We start from the raw sequence: 14,194 nt of genomic DNA, 5'->3' as shown, positions 1-14,194 counted from the left end.
TTATTTATATCCTTTATTAATTCATCAAACATGGCATGCCTATTGTGTGCCAGGCACCATCCATGTAATGGGGATATGGCATGTTCCTTGAACACAAGCCTTTTCTACCTCAGGGCCTTTGCACATGCTCCACCCACTCCTCCACCAGCTGGCCTCTTCTTACCTTTCCGATCTCTGCTTCAATGTAACTTCCACCAGGAGGCCTTTCCTGGCCCCTCCATGCAAACCAGCCCCTTCTGCAATGACACTGGGTCTGTGTGCTCGTCTGAGTAAGTGGAGAGCCCCAGAGTCAGCCTGGAGCCCTCACGGGTGCTGGCTCTGTGTCCTGCCAGGAAATTCCACTGTCTGAAATCCTTGCCGTGGAGCCTGCCCAGAACTTCAGCCTTGTGCCACCAGGCACCAACCCACACTGCTTCGAGATTGTCACTGCCAACGCCATCTACTTTGTGGGCGAAACCCCTGGCGGAGCCCCAGGGGGGCCCAGCGGGCAGGGGGCCGAGACTGCCCGGGGCTGGGAAACAGCCATCCGCCAGGCTCTGATGCCTGTCATCCTCCAGGATGCACCCAGTGCCCCAGGCCATGCGCCCCACAGTAAGTCGCCCACCCTGGGTCCCTGGGAGGATGGGTCTTGGAGGGCTTGGGTGGGATCCTGGAGAAGGGAAGAGCCAGGGAATGTCAGAGTGGAGAATATGGCTTCTGGACTCAGCAGGCCTGGGTCTAAATCATTAAGCCCTAGACCTAACGTACAGTCTTGGGCATGTTACTTTCCCTTTCTGAGTCTTTTCCCAGGGGTGCCAACTCCTCCAAACTGTGAGTTCAGACTTTCTAATTCATGCTCCTTTGTGCCTGGCCTGTGCTGGATAATGCTGGGGGCACCGCTATGACCAAGACAGCCCAGGACCTGCCTTCCTGGAGCTCATAGTCCAGTAAGGAAGACAGACCTGTTCCCAGACAGTGATGACTCAGAGTGGGCAGGGCTGGGATAGGGGAGCCAGAGGGCTGTGGGAGCTCAGAGGGGGGTGACTAACCCAGCCTGGGTGTCCCGGAGGGCTTCCTGAAGGAGGCAACATCTGAGCTAAGACCTGGAAGTTGAGGAGGGGTGAAATGAAGGGAAAGGAAGTGGGAAATCCTTTCACGCAGAGGCAAAGGATGATCAGGGAGTCCCAGGTTCCTGCCTTATGGAGCTCATAGTCCAGGGTGAGTAACAGACATTCATCAGATCATCCTGGATGAAAGACAAGTGGGATGTAGAACATGTGCTAAAGGAATCTGACATGGCCCCAGGAGTAACATTTGAGTTGAGACTGAGAGATGAGGAGGATTTAACTAAGTCCACAATGAGGGAAAGAGCATTCCTGGCAGAGGAAACAGCAAATGCAAAGGCCCAGAGATAGGAGAGAACTTGCTGTATCGGAGGCCCAGCAAGGAGGCCAGCGTGTCGGGAACACACACAACAGGAAGGGAGGGGATGAAGTCAAAGAGGCAGAGGGACCAAACTCTGCTTGTCAGGCCATTTAAGGGCCTTGGCCTTCCTCCTCAGGGCACTGGGGGGCCATGGCAGGGTTTTGAGCAGGGGAAGGATGGAGTCAGGTTTGTGCTTCAGCAAAATGCCTCTGGCTTCCTTATGGAGGGCAAATAGGAGAGGGTGGAACGGGGCAGGGAGACTAGGGAGGAGGCTGAGGGGCGAGGGCTGGATGTTCCTCAGGGAAGGGACAGATGTTCAAATGGCAGAAGGATCAAGACTTTGGAAATGTCTGACCTTGGTTGGATTAGTCGTGGGGCAAATGCAGGGGAAGATGCCTGAGTCAGTTTGGAGTTTCCCACTGAGCCTCAGTTTCCTCCTCTGTAAAATGGGATCATCACTTGGTGCTGAGATCACAGAGTGAAATGCTCCATGAACTCATTCATGGCATCACTTTTTGAGCTCCTGTCTCATTTCCTCCTCTCACTGGCCCTAGGAGAGAGGTCTTTTTATTGTTTCCATTCTTCCAGAGGAGGAAACTGAGGTTCTTAGTGGACAAGTCAGTCAGTAGCCTGACTACTGGCTCCAGAGGGTGGAGTTATGGGTGAACGTGATCTTGAGCCTGGGGTCCCCTCACCTCCGCCTCCTCCTCTCCCCAGGACAAGCTTCTCTGAGCATCTCTGTGTCTAACAGCCAGATCCAAGAGAATGTGGTGAGACCCTGCCCACATCCCACAGCCCCAAGGATGTGTTCCCCCTCCCCCTCCCAAACAGCCTCCCAGTTCTCCCACCCTCCTAGTCTCCTTGACCTCCCCATCTCCATTTGCACCCCTGACCCTCCCTGTCCCCACCCTGCAGGACATTGCCACTGTCTACCAGATCTTCCCGGATGAGGTGCTGGGCTCGGGCCAGTTTGGAGTGGTCTATGGTGGTAAGGATGCTTCAAGAGCTGACCCAGAAAGGGGTCCTGAGCCCAGACCTTCCCTTTGATTGCCTGCATGCTCACCACTTTTTCTAGTTGATTAGAAAGCTAGATCCCGGGGACAGATGGTTGCAGGCTCGCCTTTTCTCACTGGGAAAGGCCAATGACTTTCTTCCATTATTAATAGGGAAGGTAAATTCTACGCTGATTGGCCACAGAGCTAGATGCTAGATTCTGATTGGTTATAAATCTAGTTTCCCATGTTATAGATTCCCCTCCTCGGAGCTCTGTCTTTACTTTCCACCTTTATTCCCAGGGCCCCCCACCCCTCGCATCTCTCCTGGGGACCCCTCAGAGCCCCCATGATGACCTTTCATCCACCTCTGCCCAACTCCGGCTGTGTCTCTCTGGTGGGGGCTTCCTCTTGCCAGGACTGGAAGGTCCTGCTCCCCTCATCCCCCATCTCCCCTACCCCCTGCCCAGGAAAGCACCGGAAGACAGGCCGGGACGTGGCAGTAAAGGTCATCGACAAACTGCGTTTCCCCACCAAGCAGGAGAGCCAACTCCGGAACGAAGTGGCCATTCTGCAGGTGACCCCTGAGATCTATGGTCCAGCTCTGCCCCCCTCCCCACCCAGGAAGGGCCTTCCCTTCCCACTTCCTCCAGGCTGGGGATAGTCAGGGAAGGCTTCCTAGCGGAGGCACCATGCATGTTGAGACTGAAGGGGTAGAGAAGGTATTCTGAGCAGAGGGACCAACCCGTGCAAAGGTCCAGAGGTGAGAGGGAACACGAAGTCTTCTAGGAACTTGAAGGAGTTCAAGGTTACTAGATGGTTTATGTGAAGAAAGGTGGTGGGTGGTGAGGCTAGCGGGGAGGCTGGGGGTCACACCCTATGGGCTTTCTCCTGAGGGTGCTGGGGAGCCATGGAAGGATTTTGAGCAAGGAAGGGACAGGGTCAGATGTGAACTTTCGAAAGATCCCTCTGGCTGCTATTGGAGGGTAGGGGGAAAAGGTGTGGGGCTGGAACCTGGACGCCAGGGAGGAGGCTGGGTGGGGACCTGGGTGGGAGAGATGGGGTTCAGCTAGGCAAGGGCTGGGGAAGGGAAGGAGGGCAGGGATTTAAAAGATACAGATGCACAAAGCTCCTTCCCATTTCTCCACGCTCCCCTTCTCTTGTTCCCACAACCCTGGACCTTCACCAGAATTTCATGACGTAAAGATCCTTCTGGACACTTGGTGGCGCTGGAGGGGTGGTTCTGTCTGGGGCTGTGGAAGCCCTTTCCCCTCCCCCAGTGACACCCCCAGGGAAGGAACAGCCGACCCTCCGGGGATATCTGTCTTGTTTGTCGTCTGCCTGCTCCTATGGCTTGCCCTCTGGGGTCTCAAGTTTGCGGGTGACCTGGGTTCTGACCCCCGCCCCGCCCCCCACCCCACCCACCCCAGAGTCTGCGGCACCCGGGGATTGTCAACCTGGAGTGTATGTTCGAGACCCCGGAGAAGGTATTTGTGGTGATGGAGAAGCTGCACGGGGACATGCTGGAGATGATCCTCTCCAGCGAGAAGGGCCGGCTGCCTGAGCGCCTCACCAAGTTCCTCATCACCCAGGTGCGCCTGCCCCGCCCACTGCCCCGCCCAACGCCAGCCTCCCCGCCCCGGCTCCCCACCTGCCCTGCAAGACGCACATGTGCCGTGTCCCCTTGAAGGGCAGGAAGACCTTGGGTGGGAGTCATAATAGCGAGTACTAGAAAATGTAATAATAGAGTAATAATAACAATCATAGAAAAAGTATTAGAGTGATAATTTTTAAATTATAATAGATTATAATAGAACAGTTAATAGAATAATAATAATAGAGTAATAACAATAGAAACATAATAGGATAGTAGAAAATAATAGAGTAGTAATAATTATATTATAGAAAAGTAATAAATGATTATTATTTTATATTTTTCATTACTTTATATAATGAGTCAGGTTCACTGGGCCTGACTTTATTCATGACGAAAAAAGGAAGGGGAGAGAGGCCTTTCTCTGAGGAGCTCATTCATTCATTCATTTATTAAATGGTTCAACAAACACTGCCTGAACCCCTGTGCCTGGCCATGCTGGGCAGTGTGAGGACACAGCGGCGACTAAAATAGCCCCAGCCCTGGACAGTGATCACCCAGAGTGGGCAGGGCTGGGACGGGGGATGCTGATAATGAGGATGATAAGTAATGTGGTCACTAAACTTTACTGAGCACTTACTCTATGCCAGGCACTGTTTTAGTTCATTTAATCTTCGTAGCAACCTATGTGGTAGTGGTTATTATTACTCCCATTTTACTGAGGCTCAGGGACTTTATAAGTAACTTGCCCAGGGTCACACAGCTGGTGGGATTTAAACCTAGGAGCTGTGCTTTTACTGAGTAAAGTCAAACTAATTTGTGTTATTTGTGTGTGTGTGCACGTGCACAAGCGCATGCATTTTAACTGATTTCACATATATAATGCTACGTTGTTCTGCTTCTTACTTTCTTCACTTTAACAGTGCTCCTGGAAGACTGTTCTATTTCAGTGTGTAGTTAGCAGAACTGCCTCTTTTTCTTAATTGTGCCCCATGACGGCTAGCACCAAATTCCCCAGTTGCTGAGCGTGTAGTTGGTTTCACTATTCCACTACTGCAAACAACATCCTGTGAACATTTGTCTACAAACATCGACAGGTTTTGGTGGCAGAATTTCAATAGAATACATTTCGAAGAGTAGACTCCTGAGCCCAGGGAAATGTGCTTTAAATTTTTTAAAAAGATGTTGCCCGGTTATTCTCTAAAACCTCTTTCTTTTTTTAAAAATAAATTTGTTTATTTTTGGCTGTGTTGGGTCTTCATTGCTGCGCGCAGGCTTCTCACTGCGGTAGCTTCTCTTGCTGCGGAGCTCTGGCTCTAGGCGCACGGGCTTCAGTAGTTGTGGCGCATGGGCTTAGTTGAACCGTGGCATGTAGGATCTTCCTGGACCAGGGATCGAACCCATGTCCCCTGCATTGGCAGGCACATTCTTAACCACTGTGCCACCAGGGAAGTCCTCTAGAACCTTCTTCAATCTTTGTTCTCACCAACAAAGTTTGAGGGTGTCTATTTTCTCATTCCTTACTAACTCTGGATAATATAACCACCAGGCTTTTTGTTTGTTTGTTTGTTTGTTTGCCACGCTGCATGGCTTGCAGGATCTCAGTTCCCCAACCAGGGATTGAACCCAGGCCACAGAAGTAAAAACACCAAGTCCTAACCACTGGACAGCCAGGGGAATTCCCAATATAATCACCAGTCTTTTTATTTATTTTTGGCTGCATTGGGTCTTCATTACTGCGGGTGGGCTTTCTCTAATTGTGGCGAGTGGGGGCTACTCTTCCTGGCGGTATGTGGGCTTATCATTGCAGTGGCTTCTCTTGTTGCTGAGCACGGGCTCTAGGTACACAGGCATCAGTTGTTGTGGCATGTGAGCTCAGTAGTTGTGGCTCGTGGGCTCTAGAGCGCAGGCCCAGTAGTTGTGGTGCACTGGCTTAGTTGCTCTGCGGCATGTGGGATCTTCCTGGACCAGGGCTTGAACCCATGTCCCCTGCATTGGCAGGCAGACTCATAACCACTGTGCCACCAGGGAAGCCCAATCACCAGTTTTAAAGGTGGAAAAATAATTCTACATGTGGCTTCATTTGCTGGTTTAAAAATTATGGGTGAAGTTGAGCATATTTTCACATGTTTATTGGCCTGTGCTTTATGCACTCTTTGCCCATTTTTCAATTGGATTATTCTTATTGAATTGTAAGAGCTCTTTGTATATGAAGGACCCTGAATCTTTGCTGATTGTGTTGTACCCATCTCTAATCCCAGTATTTCTTTTCCTCTTTATTTTGTTCATGGTGTTTACTTTCACTTTCTGGGTTTCACAGCCTTCCTAGAAAGATCTTCCCACCTGGCTGGTTCCACACCTGATTCTGGGACATGTTCTCTGTTGGTTGCAAAGTCCCCTGTGCTGGCTTCCTTTCTCCAGGCCCAGCACCCTTGCTCTCCCAAGCTGTGTGCCTTTGTCAGGCTGACTTGCAGGGTGGGGATAGAAACCCACCGAGGCAGGCTCATCCAGACTTCAGGTGGGGAGAGGAAACTGCCTGCCTTCAGCAACTGAGGCAGTTTCTCTTTCTGGTCTTTCATCTCTTCCTCTCTTTTTGCCTGTGCTCTTCTCTTTCTCTTTCCCTTTGCAGATTTCTGCTTTTTGCCTCTTGCCTGCCCCACCCCAAGTCCTGTGCTAAGCCCTATACCTCATGAACTTACAGGCTTCACAACCACCTTTGAGGTAGGTATTACTATAATCCACATCTTACAGATGAGGAAACTGAGGTGGAGGGAGGTTCCTAGGTCTTGCCCAGGGTCACACAGCTACAAGGTCACATTGCTAGGTAGCAATCTGGTCAAGGTTTGAACCTGGGTTTGTCTAGCTTCCAATCTGCCCTTTTTGTTCACCACATTTACTAGGGGTTGGAAAAATCAAAAAACTGAAGATCTGTAGAAGAGGATGTCCATACACATCTTTGGATCTCAGTCTCCCTGTCTGTAGAATGAGGACCTTGGACCTCAGCAGTAGCTTTCAAATAGCATTTCCATACTCGAAAATCATCCAACAAAAACAATGAGAAAGTACAAATACTTCAGTTCTAAGATATAGATTACAACTTCATGCTTATATCACTCTGTACTGCCGGTGTATTTGGCATTTTGTTTGGGTTACCTAGAATCAAGGAAAACCATGGCTCCCATAGATTAGTGGTAACAGATGGTAACAGTTTGTTTTTTTTTTTATGTCAGCTCACCTTGCCATCGTAGAATACTCTTGAATTAATAGATACAGCAGGAAAAGTTTTATTTGAAACACTCACAGGAATATGTCTGCTAACAGACCACTACAAGAATAATAACTAAAAACAGCAACCATAATAATAGCTCACATGGAGTGCTTACTCTGTGCCAGACACTGCCCTAAGCACTCTATATGCCTCAACTCACTTAAAGCTCACAGCAACCGATGAGGATGGGTACTGCTATTACCCCCATTTTACAGGTGAGAAAAGTGAGACCCAGAGAGGTTAAGAGACTTGCCCTAGGCAACAGGCTAGTAAGTGTGGAGCCGGGTTTGCTACCTTAGTAGGCTGGCCCGACAATCCCCCCACCTTTTAAAGGTGTTACGTTTAATTTATAACATGTCATATTGGTATTGTTTGTATTGTTTCCATTTTTTTAATGGCTGAAAAATATTTTTTTTAAAATGGAATCACACAATAGTACCTCCTTGAAAGCCACTGCTTTATTCATAGCACTTTTTCATCATGATCCACATGCCAAAGTGTCTCAGGAGCTTCCCAAATCTCTGCTCCAGTTCAGCCTTCCTAGAATTATATGTCCAACTCCTATCTCTGACGGAAATGGTTCTGGGGTTCTGAAATTCTTCGTTGGTGCTCCAGTGCCTCCCCTAGTGCTGGGGGGCATCTTTAGGGGTACAGAGTGGGGCATGGATGGGGTTTGGAGGGCTGGCTGCTGAGGGCAGAATCTTGGGGCAGGGACCTTTCTAACTTTCTTACTGGCTCCATTGCCTCCCCTCAGATCCTGGTGGCTCTGAGACACCTTCACTTCAAGAATATCGTCCACTGTGACTTGAAACCGGAAAATGTGTTGCTGGCGTCAGCCGACCCATTTCCTCAGGTCAGACATGTCTCCTCCTGATTTGGGGAAGTCCATCCAATACTGGTGGTGGGTGGGGATTGTATTAATCAAGATAATTAATCAGACACAGAGACCCAAGATAATGGCCTAAATGAGATAGAGGCTTGTTTCTCACTTGTGTAGGGTCCAGCATAAGCATTTTGAGGGTGAAAAAGCAGTTCCATGGTGTTGGGACCACAGCTCCTGCTGTCTTGTTCTGGCCTCTCTATGGTGTTGCCTGGTCTTCATGGTCCATGATGTGCTGCTGCTGCGCCCCCAATTGTAAAAAGATAATGGGGGTGGGAGGAAGGGAGGAAAGAAACGGGGTAGAAGAAATGGATACACCCCTTACCTTCCCTAAGGCACTACTTTGAAGTTGCATGGGGCACTTCTCACATCCCATTGACTGGAACTTTATCACGTGGTCATGGCTGGCTGCAAAGGGAACTGGGAAATGTAGTTTTCATTCTGGGTGACCATGTGGCTCATTAAAAATTCAGGATTTTTATTAAGGGGAGAAGCAGAGAACAGATATCAGAGGGGGGCCACTGGTAATTTCTTCTGTGAGTCTCTTAGGAAAACAGTTTTGATGAGCCTCTGACTAGTCGATGAGAACCCCCTTGGGGCAGAACCAGATTAAGCAAGAGTGATGATTATAACAGCTACAGTTGATTGTGTGTCTACTGTGTTTAAGGGCCTTTACTTACAGGTTCTCATTTAGCCCTTCCCGATCCCTGTGAAGTTTTTGCTTTATTACCTATGTTTTGTGGTTATTTCATTTCATTTTAAAAGTTCATTTTGGTCACCAACTAAAAATTACTGTGTGCCTACTTTGTGCCAGGCTCCATGCTGGGGCATTAGGAACTGTGGTAAGTAGAGACATCCCCATCTCTATGCCCACTGGTTTACAGTGGGGGGGGGTGATTTTGCCCCCCGGGAGACATTTGACAATGTTGGAGACATTTTTGGTTGTCACAACTGTTTGGGGGGGCAGTTACTACTGGCATCTAAACACCCTACAGTGCACAGGACAGCCCCATAACAAAGGATTATCTTTCCCTAATGTCAATAGTGCAATGAATGAGAAACTCTAACTTCAAGCAGTAATATCCACTAGAAACATAATGTGAACCATATGTGTAATTTTACATTTTCTAGTAGCCACATTTTAAACAGTGAAAAGAAACTGGTGAAATTAACTTTAATAATTATTCTAGTATATCTAAATATGACAATTTCAACATGCAATCAGCATAAACATTATGGAGTTTTTTTTAATTAAAGAAATATATTTATTTATTGGTTTGTTTGGCTGTGCCGGATCTTAGTTGCGACATGCGGTATCTTTAGTTGCAGCATGAGAGCTCTCAGCTGCAGCATGTGGGATCTAGTTCCCTGACCAGGGATCGAACCTACGCCCCCTGCACTGGGTGCATGGAGTCTTAGCCACTGGACCACCAGGGAAGTCCCAGCATAAACATTATTAATGAAATATTCTTTCTTTTCATACTGTCTTCCAAACCCGGTGTGTATTTTACACTTACAGCACATCTCAATTCAGATATTAAATTTCTATCAGAAATACTCGGTTTCGTACTTAGATTTCATAAAGTTAACTGTTGGGAAAGTAGATTGACACACCAAAGCTGTTCCAAGCATATTTAAAAGTTTTCCAATAACAAAATCTAGAATCTCTTTTTATTTTTATTTTATTTTTTATTTTATTTTTTATTTTTGACCATACCACACGGCACGTGGGATCTTAGTTCCCCAGCCAGGGATCAGACCCATGCCCCCTGCAGTGGAAGTGCGGATTCTTAACCACTGGACTGCCAGGGAAGTCCCTAGGATCCCTTTTAAAATATAAATTAAAAAAAAAAGAAAAAAAAAAAAATATATATATAAATTAATTAAAATTAAATAGAAAGTAGTTCCTCAGTTGCACTTGCCACATTCAAGTGCTCAGCAGCCACATGTGGCCAGTGGCCACCATATTGGACAGCAAAGATCATAGAGGGAAAAGCAAATGTTGATCAAATTGCCACAAAAATGTAATTATATCTGTGATGAGTTCCGTGACACAGTTCTATGAGCTCACATAACTATGTAGCACAGTGGACAGTCAGAGAAAACCTTTCTGAAGAAGGAGTAGTTTTTTGGGGGGACAAGTGTTCTAGGCAGCTGGAACAGCCTGTGCAAAGGTCCTGTGGTAGAAAGATCTGTACTTTGTTTTTTTTAACAGCTTTATTGAGATATAATGCATATACTATACAATTCACCGATTTAGTGGCTTTTAATGTATTCAGAGTTGTGCAACCATCACCACGATCAATTTTGGAATACTTTCACCACCACAAAAGAAACCTCATACCTCTTAGCCAACATCCTCCAGTCCCATCATCCCCCCAACCCACAACCACTAATCTGCTTTCCATGGATTTGTCTGTTCTGAGCATTGCATATAAATGGAATTAAATATATGGAATATACAATAATATAATATGTGGTCTTTGTGACTGGCTTCTTTCACTTAGTTAATGTTTTCAAGGTTCATTGATGTTGTAGCATGTGTCAGTACTTCACTTCCTTTTATGGCCATATAATATTCCATTGTAAGATAGGTAGGAAAGTGTGGATCTTAGAAAAGGAAAAGATTGTAAGGTCTGTCAAAAGAGCAAAGGATCTTAGGAAAGGGTGGCATGGCTGTCACATTGAGATTTGGGTCAGGGGTTGGGGTGTGGCTGTTTTTGAAGGCAACAGAGGCTCGGGGCAATAGTCAGCCAGCGAAGGGTTTTGTGTAGGGGAGGGACAGTATGTGAATAGAGGGTAGCAGCTGCCCATGGACTGGTAAGCAGCAGACAGGACCTTGAACCCAGATACTGCTGGCTCTAAAGCCTGTCCCTGACCCTAGACTGCCCCCAACAAGGGCAAGGTAAGTTCTCACCTGTTACCATCTGGATACCATCGTCAGCGATTTACATGTTCGGTCCCATTTAATCCCCAGGGAAGCCTGAGCGGCAGCTGCTGCTAACATTCCCAATCCAGAAGACAAAACCCGGGCTGGGAGAAGTTATGTCCCTCCGCTGAGATCAGCGAGGGTCGCTCTATGCCTGCCGCTGCTCCTAACACTTTCCATATATTTCGGTTCATACACCCTACCCTTTAAGTAGGAACTGTTGGCATCTCCACTGTGCAAAAGAGGAAGCAGAGGCACGAGCAGGTTGAGACCTGCTCGATGTGACGGAGGTCTCGTGGCAGGGAGCCTTTATGGACCCCTCACTGCATGCCGGGCATTTATTGTCCTGTGCGCTTGAGATGGATGAACTCATGGAATCCTCACGGCAGCCCTCTGATACAGGCGTTGGTACGCTCCCCCTCGTCCTCCTCCTCCTCGTACAGATGAGGAAACTGAGGCACAGAGAGAGGAAGTCACTTGCCCAGGGTCACCCAGGTAGTGAACAGAGGAACCTGGATTCGAACCAGCATTCGAGTTTGTCTGGAAACCGTGGTGGGGTACACTTGCGGAGGGGCGGGGAGCGCGACCTCCACACACCCTCAGACCCTCTATTCTTCGCCTCCGCAGGTGAAGCTGTGTGACTTCGGCTTCGCTCGCATCATCGGCGAGAAGTCGTTCCGGCGCTCGGTGGTGGGCACGCCGGCCTACCTGGCGCCCGAGGTGCTGCTCAACCAGGGCTACAACCGCTCGCTGGACATGTGGTCAGTGGGCGTGATCATGTACGTCAGCCTCAGTGGCACGTTTCCTTTCAATGAAGACGAGGACATCAAAGACCAGATTCAGAACGCTGCCTTCATGTACCCAGCCTGCCCTTGGAGCTGCATCTCAGCAGGAGGTGTGGGACCCGCCTGACCCCTGGGCTGAGGAGAGGGGCGAGGCCGCCTGGTGGGGGCATGGTGGGAAGAATGGGCGGGGCCGCAGGAGGGTTGGGCCCTAAGAAAGAGCCTGGTGTCATGAGGCTGGAGCCTAGTGATGGGGCAAGGGCATGGGGAGGGCCGTCTTTTTTTTTAATCAGATATTTTATTTTATTTTATTTATTTTTATTTTTTTGCGGTACGCGGGCCTCTCACTGTTGTGGCCTCTCCCGCTGCGGAGCACAGGCTCCAGACGCGCAGGCTCAGCGGCCATGGCTCACAGGCCCAGCCTCTCCGCGGCATGTGGGATCCTCCCAGACCGGGGCACGAACCCATGTCCCCTGCATCGGCAGGCGGATTCTCAACCACTGCGCCACCAGGGAAGCCCGGGAGGGCCGTCTTTTAAACAGGGAGGCACCAGGACCTGGGACGTTGGGGTAGGGACTCAAGAGGGTGTGTGGAACCAGGGTCCCTAGACTCAGGCCTAGACTAGGTCATGTGATTTGGAAAGGAAGTGCCCTAGCAGCGCTAGGACAGACACTTGCCGCCTTGGGGGCTAAGACTTGGCTTGTCTAGGGTGGGACCAGGAGAGGGACTAGACCCGAGAAAGCCAAAGGGCTGGGGTGGCCAAGAGAAGGAACGGATCCTCCCAAGGCACTGGCTGGGGCCTGGAGTCTTTGGGGTTATGACCCCAAAAGGGTTAGTCCTGCAGAAGCGGTGGGACCATGGGGTAGGGTTGAGGAACACGGGCTTGGCTAATTTGCTGGGTATTGGGTCTGTGACTGGGATGGAGATGGGCCTGGGGCCATGGGGTTGGATCCAGTGATGGAGGGAACTGTTTTAGGGTCATGGCTAGAGGAGGGGCGGGGCCATGGAGGGTTTCTGAAGCTGTCCAGGAGAAGGACTGACCGGCCCTGAGACCAAAGTCACACCTGGAACCTGGGAGCAGGTGGAGGTCAGAGAAGCATGTGGTGGCAGGGGTTGGGGGCCAGGAAGCAGGCAGATCTTGGGATCTCTGCATATAGGGGCTGTGGCGTTGTGACCTGGTAGTGTGATGCGCCTTGCCGACTTCAAGATGGGCCTGGGAAAATTAAGTCCTGAGGCCGTGGCTTTGGGGCAAAGCCAAGTATGAGGGTGAGCAAAGGGCAGGGCTAAGATACTGGGGTGCATCAAGAAGCCTTAAATAAGTTAGAACAAGGGGCAGGTCCTGAAGCCGGAAGCTCAGGAAGACAGGAAGTATGGGAGGGAGGTTAGGAGGGACGGCCCCTCACCCCGCAGGGCTTGAGCTGTCTCTCTCCTTCCGGTGCAGCCATCGACCTCATCAACAACCTGCTGCAGGTGAAGATGCGCAAGCGCTACAGCGTGGACAAGTCTCTCAGCCACCCCTGGTTACAGGTGATGCAGGGGCGGGGCTGAGCGAAGTGGGAGGGGCTGGCCCATTGGCTGGGTTAGAGGAAGGGGTGGAGCCATATCTCTTACTGGCTGCTAAGGTAATGAAGGAGGTAGGTACATTTTTCATGGACGTGGAACGTGGCTGAGCCTCCCATTGGCTGGGCTGTAGAAGGGGGTGGAGCTAATTGGCTGGGTAGGTCGTGAAGGGTGTGCCTTCACCTTCCCTCGTACCCGGCTTCTCACTGGCAGGGCAGATCTTATGGGGGCGAAGCTCTGGCCACTATTGCCTGCCCTTGGTGCAGCACCCAAACTAACCCCTGTTCTCCCCCGCGCAGGAGTACCAGACGTGGCTGGACCTCCGAGAGCTGGAGGGGAAGATGGGCGAACGGTACATCACGCACGAGAGTGACGATGCGCGCTGGGAGCAGTTCGTGGCAGAGCACCCACTGCCCGGGCCGGGGCTGCCAGGCGGCGGGGAGCTCGGCGGGGGCCTCCCAGCCCGGGACCCCGAGATGCAGGGGCTGGCCGAGCGCATCAGTGTCCTCTGAGGCCTCGTGCTCCCGCCCTGGCTGCCTCGGGATGCTCTCCTCCTGTCTTCGGAGAGGGGCCCTCCACGCCCTCCCAGCGATGAACTGTTCTAGGGGAAGCAGCTTCCAGCCCAAACTGGACACGCCCCGGGGGAGGGGCATGGCGGGGCTGGGGGCAGGTGGCGGGGTTATTTACAAAGCTAGTTCCCCAACAATTAAAACGGACTCATCCCTGGGCCAATGGCCTTGATCTTTGGCTACACCGCACTCTCCTATCATTAGTTTATTGTTCAC

At 50.2% G+C, this 14,194-nt stretch overlaps 1 protein-coding gene across 2 annotated transcripts in view; it reads left to right on the top strand.

The window, feature by feature from the left end:
* PRKD2 (protein kinase D2) overlaps positions 1-14,194 on the top strand; it is a 29,371-nt gene extending 15,177 nt beyond the window's left edge. For both annotated transcript variants that reach the window (XM_081217414.1, XM_081217413.1), the window contains exons 11-19: positions 333-591; positions 2,122-2,174; positions 2,320-2,392; positions 2,867-2,973; positions 3,827-3,988; positions 8,013-8,111; positions 11,695-11,962; positions 13,291-13,376; positions 13,709-14,194. In XM_081217414.1, coding sequence (XP_081073540.1) covers positions 333-591; positions 2,122-2,174; positions 2,320-2,392; positions 2,867-2,973; positions 3,827-3,988; positions 8,013-8,111; positions 11,695-11,962; positions 13,291-13,376; positions 13,709-13,921 — 1,320 coding nt within the window. In that variant the 3' untranslated portion in view covers positions 13,922-14,194. The remainder of the gene's footprint in view (positions 1-332; positions 592-2,121; positions 2,175-2,319; positions 2,393-2,866; positions 2,974-3,826; positions 3,989-8,012; positions 8,112-11,694; positions 11,963-13,290; positions 13,377-13,708) is intronic.

This window comes from Mesoplodon bidens (genome assembly GCF_964165515.1).
Source record: "Mesoplodon bidens genome assembly, chromosome: 18".
In the NCBI taxonomy this organism is placed as follows: domain Eukaryota; kingdom Metazoa; phylum Chordata; class Mammalia; order Artiodactyla; family Ziphiidae; genus Mesoplodon; species Mesoplodon bidens.
The sequence above is the reverse complement of the archived record's forward strand: the minus strand, read 5'-3'. Positions and strand labels throughout refer to the sequence as shown.